Below are 11,861 nucleotides of genomic sequence, written 5' to 3'. Positions count from 1 at the left end.
TGGACAGGACCCCACACCATCACAGGGTTAACACAAGCCGACAGTCATAAATATTAATGGTTAGTTTATACAGTTCCCTGTTTTTCCACATTAGGGATTCTTTCTCTTACGGTTGATAATGAGTATATTGGATTTATTTGATCCCTGTTAAATATATAAGAGTCACTATAGCTAAAAACTGTTAAAGGAGGACTTTTCAATAACCTGGAAATCTCGAAATTGTTGATGATATATTACTCCAATAATCCTTAACTCTTTTCTTAACTGCTCATCTAACTCTGACCTGTGAATTGTTTGCACATTTGCATGAATAAAGCCAACACTTTTCTAAAAGGCGCTGCGGATGCAGATACCTGCTGTTACCAGAAAGCATGTATGAAATCTCACCTAGTATATAAAGTAAACTAAAAGAAAAAAAGAGAGAGAAACCACAAAAAAGGCACGTGAAACATCGGGAATGTTTAGAAATGTTTTTATTGAGAATGAAAAGAAAAGCACAGAAACACCCATTTCAGCAAGCTTATGGTAAATCAAACAAATTAGTTCTCCCTTTTTGTTTTCTTATAAAACATTTACATCTAACAGTTCCCAACTGTAGAAACACATGGCCTACTTATAAAACACCCACAGTACATCGGTGATACATGACCGAACTACCGGAGCAACCTTATCTGGCACGGACGCTGCCCCTGCTGATTTACTCTGATGTTGTTTCTGAATACTAAACCTTCCCCTCAGGTATTAGGCGCTGTTGTTCTCATACCAGAACACTTGCTTTCAGGTCAGTTAACTGTGTTAGAAAAATCTCAGATACATTCAAAATTATGATTAAAACTTTTGACGTTCTCCACTATCATAAACTCCATGACAAGCAGACTGCACATTATGGAATCACAGGACTAATTAATGCATTTAACAAGTGACTAAAGCACAAATCAAAGCCAGCTAGTAGACAGTTGAGATAAGTAGCGGGATGGTGATATATTGTTTTCAACATTGTCATGAAAAGTACTACTTTGGGTTTGACATGTGTGACTCATGCAGAAGTGCTAATACTGCAGGACTTTTACCATGTGACCATGTGTTACACTGAGCCATAAAAGCAAATTCCCACTAAAGATGCTCTTGTTAGCTGGCAATAAAAACACTTTGCAGCCATCATGGGATGTCTTAAGTGTATTTGTTATTGAGCCCTTTCAAAATATTGAGGATTTCAGCTTTGAGTAGTCCTCTTAAATTCATTTGAAAACCTTTTCTTGGTGTTTCGTTTAATCCTGGCTGTTCAAAGAATCGATCGGGTGTTCATAAGCTTGTCACTTAAATCAGATAATCAGATCATTTTTGTAAATCAAAGAAGTTATGCCTGCGATTTGAAGATAGTAATGAGAGCTTAAATTTGTATGGTTTACTTTAGTTAGAGGAGAAAGGATATAACTCCCTTTCAAGGGATTGATTTTTGTATATGATGATCTAGAGGATTATCGCTAAGAATACATGTATGACCATCTACAAACCGCTGCCACTCCCCTCCACGTCTTCCACCTCCACCGAGCGCTTACGCAGCACGGAGTTTCCCATTCTGGGCTGCACGGGCAGCTTGGCCTGGCAAGGGGCCCGGTACTGAGGCAAGCCGGTCTTGGTGGTATCCAGCTCCTCCGGGTCGTCCTGCTGGGCTCTGAGAGCGGCGATCACGTCCTTGTCCGAGGGGCTGAGAGTCAGGCAGCCGCAGGGACGAACGCCGTCGACATCCACTCCGATTTCTCCGGCCTCTCCAACCTCCTCCGGCTCATCCTCGACCGTCATGAAGGCATCACCCCACAGGCTTTCGCAGAGATCTCTGCCATGCTGGTACATCTGTAGGTGTGCAGAACACAAAATTTGTGCAGATTATTTTTCTCTGCCATCCACAGAGATACAACCTTGACTTTTAGTGCCAGCATTCAGAATTCAGCTTTAATACCAAATATTAGAAAACAAAAAGTAAGTGTTTTATTACATCTTTATCATTTCTGCTGGTACCCTCACACAAACCACAGAAGAGCTTTATTCTGCCTCTCTGCACTCACCTCCAACAGAACTGAGGTTTTATCCTGTCAAAAGGGAGTTTTTCCTTCTCACTTTTGCCAGTTGTTTGCTCATTTGATTGTTGGGGTTTCCCTTTATATCTGTAGGTTCTTTACCTTACAATAGAAAGCTCCTTGAGGCAACTGCTCTACATAAATGGTAGGTACAAAAAGTTGGTACCTTACAGTTACAAGACTGAAAGAACCCATGTGGACGTGCAGACATTTTAATTAAAAAAAAAAGAAAATTAATGAAAAGGGGAAAATGTTAACTAGATACCCCCGCAAAGCATAAGGCGATTATTTTTTTCTATTCACAGTTTTCTGTAATGTTTAAATATTCAGATTCAGCACAATCTACTAATGCCCAGATTTGCATAAATTTCCATAACAGAAATCTGAACACTGGGTAGTGCTGGCTTCAGAGTTAGCGGTTCTTCATTTTGCTGGCACATTACACAAATCTTTTTGTTTTGTTTTTTCTCCACTGATGGGATTTTGTACATCTCTTTTTTTCATCATGATGTAAATCAGAGGAACAAGGCGAAAAATCCTTTGTTCTGCATGGTTTTAAGATTAAAAGAGTCTGTTTTATAGAATAAATTAAACCCTTCAGCATACAAACAGGGGTTTACAAAAAAATCTAAAAAAAAGATCTTAAAAAATATATATTTTACATTTTTTTAAAAAAAGGAAACTATTATTAGAAGGCAAAAAATACGAAATAACAGACAACCTCCTTTTGAATAAATTAAATAATGTATTTCTTGTATTATATGTAATGTTTTATTTAATTTGATTAAAGCATTTAAAGACTAGCTTGAATAAAATCCTAGGGGAAAATGTAACATTTAACTCTTTAACATGCATTATATTTGAAGCCTCTACATCATCAGTGTGACTTTTAAATTGCACAAAATTCCAGGTATAACAAACATGATACAATTAAAATTAATTTATGCAAATTTATGTTTTTTGGTTGGTTTTAGGTTCAATAAACACTCCCACTTAAAAAAAAGATTCTGGCAATTATTTCAGGGTTCAGACTTTACAGGGTTAAACAAATATCCAAATGTGCATTTTTGGACACATTTTCTTGAAAACAATCTCACGTGTCATAGATTCAAAAATGCACCAGCACATTTAAAAGCAAAATGTTTTTTGCCTTAATGCAACTAACAGTTTCAGCTGCTATTAAATACATGTATCGAAATAAAACCTACAACTTACCACTGAATACTAGTGTACAAGTATTACCATAGTAACTGTTAGAATCATGCTTAGTATTTAAAAGTGAAGCTATGAATCCTTCATCTTGCCCAGGTATGCTTGGAAAGGAAAGCTGTGTATTCTCTCACACAGCTTTTTGCTTTTCGTCCTTCTAATTTTCTAATTATATGTCAGACCTGCAGAATTATGTTACTCTTAACTCTTTCCCCCATAAAAACGACCTCCCCATGTGCCCTTAATGATGACATTTGACACCTCAATATATGCCAAGAAACATGGATTGACGACCAAAGGTGAGCTTTAAAAGCAGAAATCGCTAACGTCTGATAAACACCCATTTTTTTCCTGAAAGCTGGCCTGAAATATGATAAAAGATGCTCGGTTCAGAAAAGAATAACAAAGGTTAACTGTTGTTCAAATAAAACAGAATATATTACAAACACAGCATTTCATATGTAGCCCAGCAGCACATTTACGAGGAAGCAAAATTTCAGATTCTGGGATATATAAATATCTATATAAAAGGCATATATTACACTATTTATGTGAAAGTGTAAAATCCATTAACTGAAGCATTATTGTTACACGCCGCCGCTGTGTAACATTAGCATTTATTGTTATTGACTTTTCCATCTCAGAGCAGCACTGGCCTTGAACAAAGCACCTGTTCCAGGTGTAAGAGGGGAGCTGCAGGCGCCGGGCAGCTGCTCTCACAGGCTGCTTTTGTCTGCCTCTCCTGCCTCCCTTCACCTACACCAGCCTTGAAAGCAAATCACAAGACACGACCTTGAAAAGCTCACACTTGTATCTGAAAGAATTCATCTCGGTGCCACCTTTGCAGTCCCCGACAAGCCGTGCAGAGCAGAATCTGAAAAGTTTGCTGGAAGCACCTTTTGTGTCTCCGTCTGACAGAAAATTCATTACCGTGCTCTCTGTCTTTATAAAGTTATACTCTGAGGGTATAACTAAAAATAAATAAAGTCTAGTTACTGCTGACACTAGCGCCAGAGTTTCTGGGGTGTGAAAAGGGGGGGAAAAAAGGAAAAAGGCGCTCCTCTTCTAATAAGACACAAATGCGGATTAAAGAGGGGGATACTGCGCGAGTAACACCAAATCACAATTCAACATTTAAGCCGTTTAGCTGTAAATGGTTTATGCCTACGAGCTTAGAAATAGTTAGGAAAGCAAATTAGCAAAGTTTCAGTTGTGCGCGCGCGCACACACACACACACACACACACACACACACACCCACACACTCGCTTTTCTGTGTTTAAGCTCTCGATCTCTCTCCCCAGTGACAGCCTCATAACCAGTCATTAAGATGTGCTGCCAAGTAACCATCACCTACTCTCGTACCCCTCCCACCTCCACCGCCCCTTGCTTTTTGCTGCCCTCACTGTTTGTACATCTCTCCCCTGTCTCTCTGTAGCACACCCCCACCCAAACGTCTGCTTCCTTTCATCCTCCTGTCTGTTGGGGGATTAAGACTGAGTCACACAGAGTGCTCAGAGAAGAAGAAGAAGAAAAAAAAGTAATTTGTTTACCGTGTTGGAAGGACAAACAGGATGATGCCTATTTCTCGCCACTACAAGCTCGCTGTCTGACACTTAGGTCTTATCGCAGCAACCCTATAACACATACAAGGGTATACACACACACACACACACACACACACACACACCTGCATTCACACAAACACTTCCACTATTCCTCAGGCGGACGTGGTTTGCTGCCAAAGCTAATTCAGTATGAGCACGAGTGGCTTTAGATGACATGGTGTGATCAAATAAGTGAGATACAGAAATTTCCTGGGGCTCTGCGCTGTCCTCTTCGCCCTTATTTAATTCTGCCCTTCACCATCCGAAACCGAACACATTACACCTGATGTGCAGAAAGAAAAAAAAAAAAGCTACGGAAGAAATTATGTTAGCTTGCAGTCATGATCAGAATGAGTTTTTTGACTAAACCAATAAAAAATAATCTCAGTATATGAATGACTGAAGAAATTAAATTTGGAATAATACTATTAGAATCTGTGATCAAATTATTCATAACATACAGTTATAGTACAATGACAGTTGTAATGTCCATTATTTGAAAGGATAGTGCTTTTAAATCAGGGATGTTAAACTCATTTTACATTATGAGCCACTTTGATCTTAGGAGGGCCGGACCAGTGAGAAACTCGCCTTTCTGTCAGTGTAAATAAGTTTCACTGGACATTTAACCCCTGAGATATCTAACATGAGAGAAGAAAAGTGCACAAAGAAGTGCAGTTTCAACACTACATCTCACGTTTTTGTGTGTCATAAAGAAATGCCGCTGTAGCAATTTAAGAAATCTGTTAGCATGACTTTTTGGGCTGAAATTGTAAGAAATACGGGGTAAAGTTACACAAAAAGGTCTTGTAGCTCATTGGACAGAATTTTCTGTAATTTAAGAAAATACCCGCCCCCTTTTCTTGCAAGTAACTGTTTATCTATTGGTTAATACTTTGGTGCAGTATGAAGTCTTCATCATTCGAAAAACTATGAAAATACTGTTTCCAAACATTTTCCAAAACCATCCAGTCAGGCAAACTGGTGACTTTACCAGATTTTGGCCCTCGGGCCTTATTTTTGACACTCCTGCTTTAGATCTAAGCTGCTAAATGACAATATGATAATTTGAATTAATGACATCATGACAAATGTGGACGATTGGAAGAAGAAGCGACAAAGAATTACATTTGTTTTTAAGGCTGACTTAGCATTACTGTATTGTACTTTAGCTAGACTTAAGAATGGGAACACAGGTTAGATGGAGCCATGAGACAGGCAGATAAAATGATAATGGAAACACCAACACTTTTATAGAAAAGCAACTATGATGAACAACAACTAAATTCCTCAAACAACACGTCATTTTCCCTCCGTTTTTTTGTTTTTAGATGAAAAATCTGAGCCAAGGTTGATTCTTATTTTTCAATGACAGAACACTAGACCAGAAGAAAAAATCCTAACTACTGTGTAGGTTTGTAGTTTCTTGTTTTCTCATTTTTCAGGGCCACAAACTTACAAAGCAATGCAGTAAATGCAAGCTGCAAGATTTCTGCTATTATTGAGCTTTTTTGGCCACGTTCACATCAGAACCTTGTATAAATATTGCAAAATAAGTATTACTACTATTTAATTATACAGGTAATTTAGTAGGACACAGGTCCAGCTAAATTCACTACCATTTCTTCCCTTTTATCTAAGCTAAGCTTCTACTGGTATCTTTGAAATCTATAGCATTTCCCCCCAATCCCTACAAAGCATTAGTTCACTATATCTTATCGACAGATGCTGTTGTTGTTCAAGCACAGACGTTTTGTGCTGTTCTTTGTAGACATAACCTCATTCCCACTGCATCAGGAGCAGAAAGAAAAGTGTCTAATGCTGAGATAAATCAGACCTTGGCTGGCAAATAATGTAACCAATGAGTACAAAAAGAGAGCGAGACAGTGAGCGTGCCAGAGGGATTTTGGCATGCAAAGGATGTGTCTGCGGGTGCTTATGCATGCTTTTAAAAGTATCCGCTTGTCTCTATGCAAATCGACATCTACTGCTTTCAGCTTTTACAAATAATAACTGTATGGGTGTGTGTTTATCCAGCAGACACCCACGTGCACCAACATTGGGTGGAGTGGAGCTGAGAGTGTTTTAGTGTGATGTCTGAGCGGCTGCTTGTGTGCAGCAGGTCTGAGGTGAAATCTCCCATCTCTGCTGGCTGAGGAGGAAAACACAAAGTGTTACCGTTTTGACCTCCAAAAACGGGAGGCGGGCACTTGTTTATGGCCCCTGTAAAGAGGGCTAGTTTGCTTGAATGCACTGAATGCGTACCGACGAGCTGTTTGAATCACTCTGTTTTGAGAGCTGCTTAAATTTATTGGAAGTATTTTTTGCACCATTAGTGTTGCCCTACATTAAAATGGGCCAATAAAAGCACTGAAAACACACCGTGACAGAGACATACTCAAACACTCCCCAAATGTCTCTTTTTGCTTTTACTATCTTCTCACAAATGTGTAATTTCCAATAATCATCTAATATCCCCCAGACAGCCTTAATAGGCCTGGTGGCTGTGGGTGTGTGCTCATCTGTCACTGTGGTCCTCTCGCTCTCTCTCCCTGTGCTTGTTTGAGATAAATGCGAGTGAAATCAAGAGAAAGCACACTCTCGGATATATTAAGATACATGAGTGGTGTATACCTACTTATTTTCTAGCTGGCTTTGCATATATTCACATCTAAATCCCCTCTGATGCACAACAGACATCCTGACATTGGAGAGTGCAGAAACAGGTAGAAGTGCTGTTTTTCCCCTTCTAAGTATAGCAAAGGCATGATATCCCTGTCTGATGTTGGGAAGCCAATCAGAGGACCCAGGAAGTATTTGCTTCTCTTCAGATAGTCAGAAAAATCAATGGAGAACAGTCAAGTTTCACTTTAAAACAAGATGAGCTAAACTCTGTGTGACATCTATGTAAATACATCTTAGATTCATGAATTAGGACCACTAATGTTTCTGAGCAGCCCCTCATAACAGCAACAAACTCTGGCTTATGCTATAAACTACAGTACTTTATTGTATACTCCCAACCTTCAACACTGCAGATGACCCCGCCTCCTTGAGCCTGGTTCTGCCAGAGATTTCTTCCTGTTAAAAGGGAGTTTTTCCTTCCCACTGTCTCCAAGTGCTTGCTCATAGGGGCTCGCCTGGAGTTTTCTCTGCATTACTGATGTGACTATTATTGTGATTTGGTGTTATATGAATAATTTCATTGAAATTGAATAGACTTGCAAAGCGAGAGAACAGATGTCTGATTTTCATGTGTAACAAAGAGAAGTTTGACATTGTAGAGAAGGGGAATGTGAGCCCATAAGATCCACTGACCTACTATTTAAACATTTTATTATGAGGAGGAGCCAATCAGAAGAAAGCTTGCCTGAAAGATGTGAGAGGAGTTAAAACGATTTGTTTCTTGCAGTAGATGGACTAAGAGATTGCACCAAGGTCGAAGATGGAACAGATATTTTTCTGAATTATGAATTAGGTGAGAGTCCAAAAATAAAAATAAAAATGTGAGAAAAAACAGGTCCCTTTATGTGTATATTTAGTTCTTCAGGCACCACTGCACCATTGGACATGGTCTATAGATAGAGTGTCATTGCCTGTGAAGTGTGAGTCATTTTGCTGCTGGTCTCAGCTGCGCACACCAGCACCCGTTTGTCACTCTTTTTCAATCACCCAGCTGGCCTCTGCCCACTGAAGCAGGGCCCAACCTTTTCACACTTCAGCCTTGGTGCCGTTAACCCCTCATTTAACCGCCGTCTCTCACTATACCACTAAGGCACCACGCCACAGTTTCTGACCTTCTGCCTGCAACAAAGATCTCAAATGACAAGCCCCGAGGTCACTCAGCAGGATTCAAATCTCTGACACCCACCTCTGCTTACCAGAAAACCTTAGCTAAGCTGTGACTTTACTGTGCTCTGCTTGCTAATAATAAAGCACGTGACTACAATTTTTATTTCTACGTGGCTAACAAGGTCAAATAGGTGTCAATGCTGGTGTTACGCCACCATCCTCACGGTGTCATGTGATGCTAGCTTCCTGATGTTAAACAGGAATGACTGTGTATTACCATCAGTTTTTAGCATGCTAATTTTTGCTACAAAGTTTAGCACAAGAATGTCCTTCGTTACACAGATATTTAAAGACAAATGAGAGTTTTGGGTACTTAAAAAGTGATTAAAGACTAATACTCATGAAGGGCACTTACTGCATCTCTAAAACTAGCTTATGATAGAAGAGATATTTTTAGCTGTTCAAAGTGAAATTTATTTTATTTATTGATTATTCTCTGCAAGAAAATCTACTAGACTAATCAGTTTTATTATCCATTTTCTACTAGTTGCCATGTAACCAAAAAAACCCCAGTTTAAAAACAAAAATAGCTTTAGGTTTAATATATCCGGTTAACTTGTTAATCTTGCTTAAAGCCTACCTGCTGATACTGAACACAGTTTCCAGTGCAGTTCTGTCCCCTGGGGTCTCTGGCCCAGTTACGGGCGCAAGTCAAATCCATCCTGCAGGCATCAAACCTGAAAGAACAAATGTGAATGTTGAAAAATGTAAATGACAAAACAAACAATTACTCTTTTATTTAAATGATTTCTCTTGAGATTTTTTTTTTTTTTTACCTGAGCTAGATAAATCTAACAAAAACCAATAAAAAAAAAGAACATCTTAGCGACTTTCTTTCCGAGCTTAAAATGAAAAGATTTCACTTTCATGCTAAATATAAAGTTACCAGCAGCTTCTTACATAAGCTGAGTATTAAGACTGGAAATAGCGCATCGTGAGCTTGTTAATCCTTATGTTGTTTGTCTAATGTTCACAAAAATCCAGTGTGAAAGTGACAAGCTGTGTTTTTATGAGCTGTTAGACTCTAGGATCTATGAGTTTCTGGAGCATCTTTCTGAACTTATATATATTTTTGAAATGTACTTGAATAAAGCCACATTTTCTAGTGTCTGTGCTAAGCTAACAAGCTTCTAGTAGCATTAATCATCCTAAGCCAACTCTTAACAGAAAAGCCAAAAAGAATATTTTCCAAAATGTTAAGTAATTTTTAAGTATTTTTGCAGAGAGCAGCCCTTTAATTCTTTACAACACTCTTTCACTTATCTTTCCAGTGTTGTCTCATTTTTTTTTTTTTATTTCTTTTTTTTCCTTACATAGGACCCATGAAATGAAGCTGTTTGTGCTAGGCTTTGTGTGTTTGCCACCTTCTTAAAAAATAAAAAAAGGTTGATATATGCAGCACAGTTTCATCTGTGTCATACAGTTTTATTGGACACTCTATCTTAGCACAGTATGGTGTTGTCCAAGATAGGGATCCCTTCGCTGACAGGGGATTTAGACTTTAGTTTGTTTGGTAACGTGCTTGGCAGCCTCACCAATCACGGCAGAAGCTGTGGCAGAGGGGAACAGCCTGGATGTACGAGCTGCGCTGAGGATGAGGCCAGCGAGCAGCGTCAGGGGAGCAGCGGTAAAAACACAACACGCGCTTCAGGAAGCCTTCACACCTGGGGAGACACAAGAGGTCATGTTTGTTACTGACCAGTGAAGTCTGTATTAAACTCGGAACAGCCGGTCACAAGACAAGTCAAGAAAACAACGCTAAATAAGATGGGGAATACGAGCAGTTGATTAGTATCATTGCTGCTGTTGATCCCTTAAGTATGTTTGCCCAGCTTTGGCTAATGCTACTTAAATGCCTCTTTCAATTTGACCTACTTGATCATGTGTTTGCTGTTGCTATCTGTAAACTGGCAGCCTCTTTGTCTAAGGTGCCGTTTATTATTTCAGAAAATCCATCCTTATTGGCTCCACTAACACTTTAAAATTCTGTACTGACTACATGCACAGGCCCTTACTGTTGACGATAGATTATACAGAGCGAATGAAGAACTAGATCAAACACAAAGCCATTAAATGTGAAATAAGCTAATAAAAGCAAGCACTAGTGATTTTAAGCTAACGTGTAGCAATAAAAACAACTATAATATTGACTTATTTTACATATTATCTCTCGGCTTAAGCAGCTCATGTTCAAACTTGTCATTTCTAGTTGTATTTCTGGACACCTGATGACTTTAAATTCAGTAGTGACTCTGTTTTAGCTCAATTTCTGGTCTCCGCCAGTCATTAATTGGTGGTTTTTAGCTTTTTCCTGAAAACAGCAGTCTGATGAGACTGAAAATACTGATAAAAATACAAATGGATAACTGAAGCAGCAAAATATCACCATTAAGAGGCAACAGTGGGCTAAAAGAGCAGATGAATAAAATATTGAGGACACCAGAAGGGTGGGTTAAGGCTTACTCAGGGCTGAGGGGACCCACACTTGTCCCAGGTTCATTCTGATTCTTGGCAGAAGGAACATGAGAGATGTCCTGGATTTGTTTCTTCTGTGCAGCAAGCTATCTGTAGCAGCAACAAGAGAGAACCACATCAACGTGGGCCTGTTCTTAGATTTAATTTGAGATTTAATTTGTTCTCCAACATCTCCAAGATTTACAGACTATGAAAATGAGATCACTCACTGTCTGCATACAGAGAGCACTCAGTCAGGTGTGGCTCCGGGCTGGGCGTGGCCTTGTGTTTACCATCTTGAAGACACACACCCTCCGAGCGGGTCCCGCCAATCAGGGCGGCCGCCAAAACCACGCAAATTAATAGCGAAGGGGATGAGGTGAGGTCCATCTCTGTAGATACAAACACATGAACAAGAGTGTTCAGCATAGAGAAAAAAAACAAAAAAAAAAAACTGAAAGGTTTGCTAGAGGGGGGGAATCAAACATAATGGATGCAAAGGCTGCAATTAAATCTGTTCCATCCACCCACAGAGTCAGTCATATGGCATACGCTGAGTTACAGAGTAAGTGAGATATCAGCGCCGGCTGTTTAGCTCTCCGTGTGGTGACCTAGTATAGACAGGGTGAGCCTAATTAGTTGGAACTAAGGCACTGTGCTGA

The 11,861-nt window shown here is 39.4% G+C and overlaps 1 protein-coding gene across 1 annotated transcript; it reads right to left on the bottom strand.

Annotated features, from left to right (window-relative positions):
• Positions 1-456: 456 nt before the first annotated feature.
• Positions 457-11,589, bottom strand: rtbdn (retbindin). The gene is given in 6 exon segments (XM_085155722.1): positions 457-1,854; positions 9,326-9,422; positions 10,281-10,409; positions 11,209-11,288; positions 11,290-11,306; positions 11,430-11,589. Coding segments are annotated over 6 exon segments (831 nt in total). The 3' UTR covers positions 457-1,506.
• Positions 11,590-11,861: the final 272 nt, after the last annotated feature.

The sequence above is a fragment of the Neolamprologus multifasciatus genome, chromosome 4, assembly GCF_963576455.1.
Source record: "Neolamprologus multifasciatus chromosome 4, fNeoMul1.2, whole genome shotgun sequence".
NCBI classification, from domain to species: Eukaryota; Metazoa; Chordata; class Actinopteri; order Cichliformes; family Cichlidae; genus Neolamprologus; species Neolamprologus multifasciatus.
The sequence above is the reverse complement of the archived record's forward strand: the minus strand, read 5'-3'. Positions and strand labels throughout refer to the sequence as shown.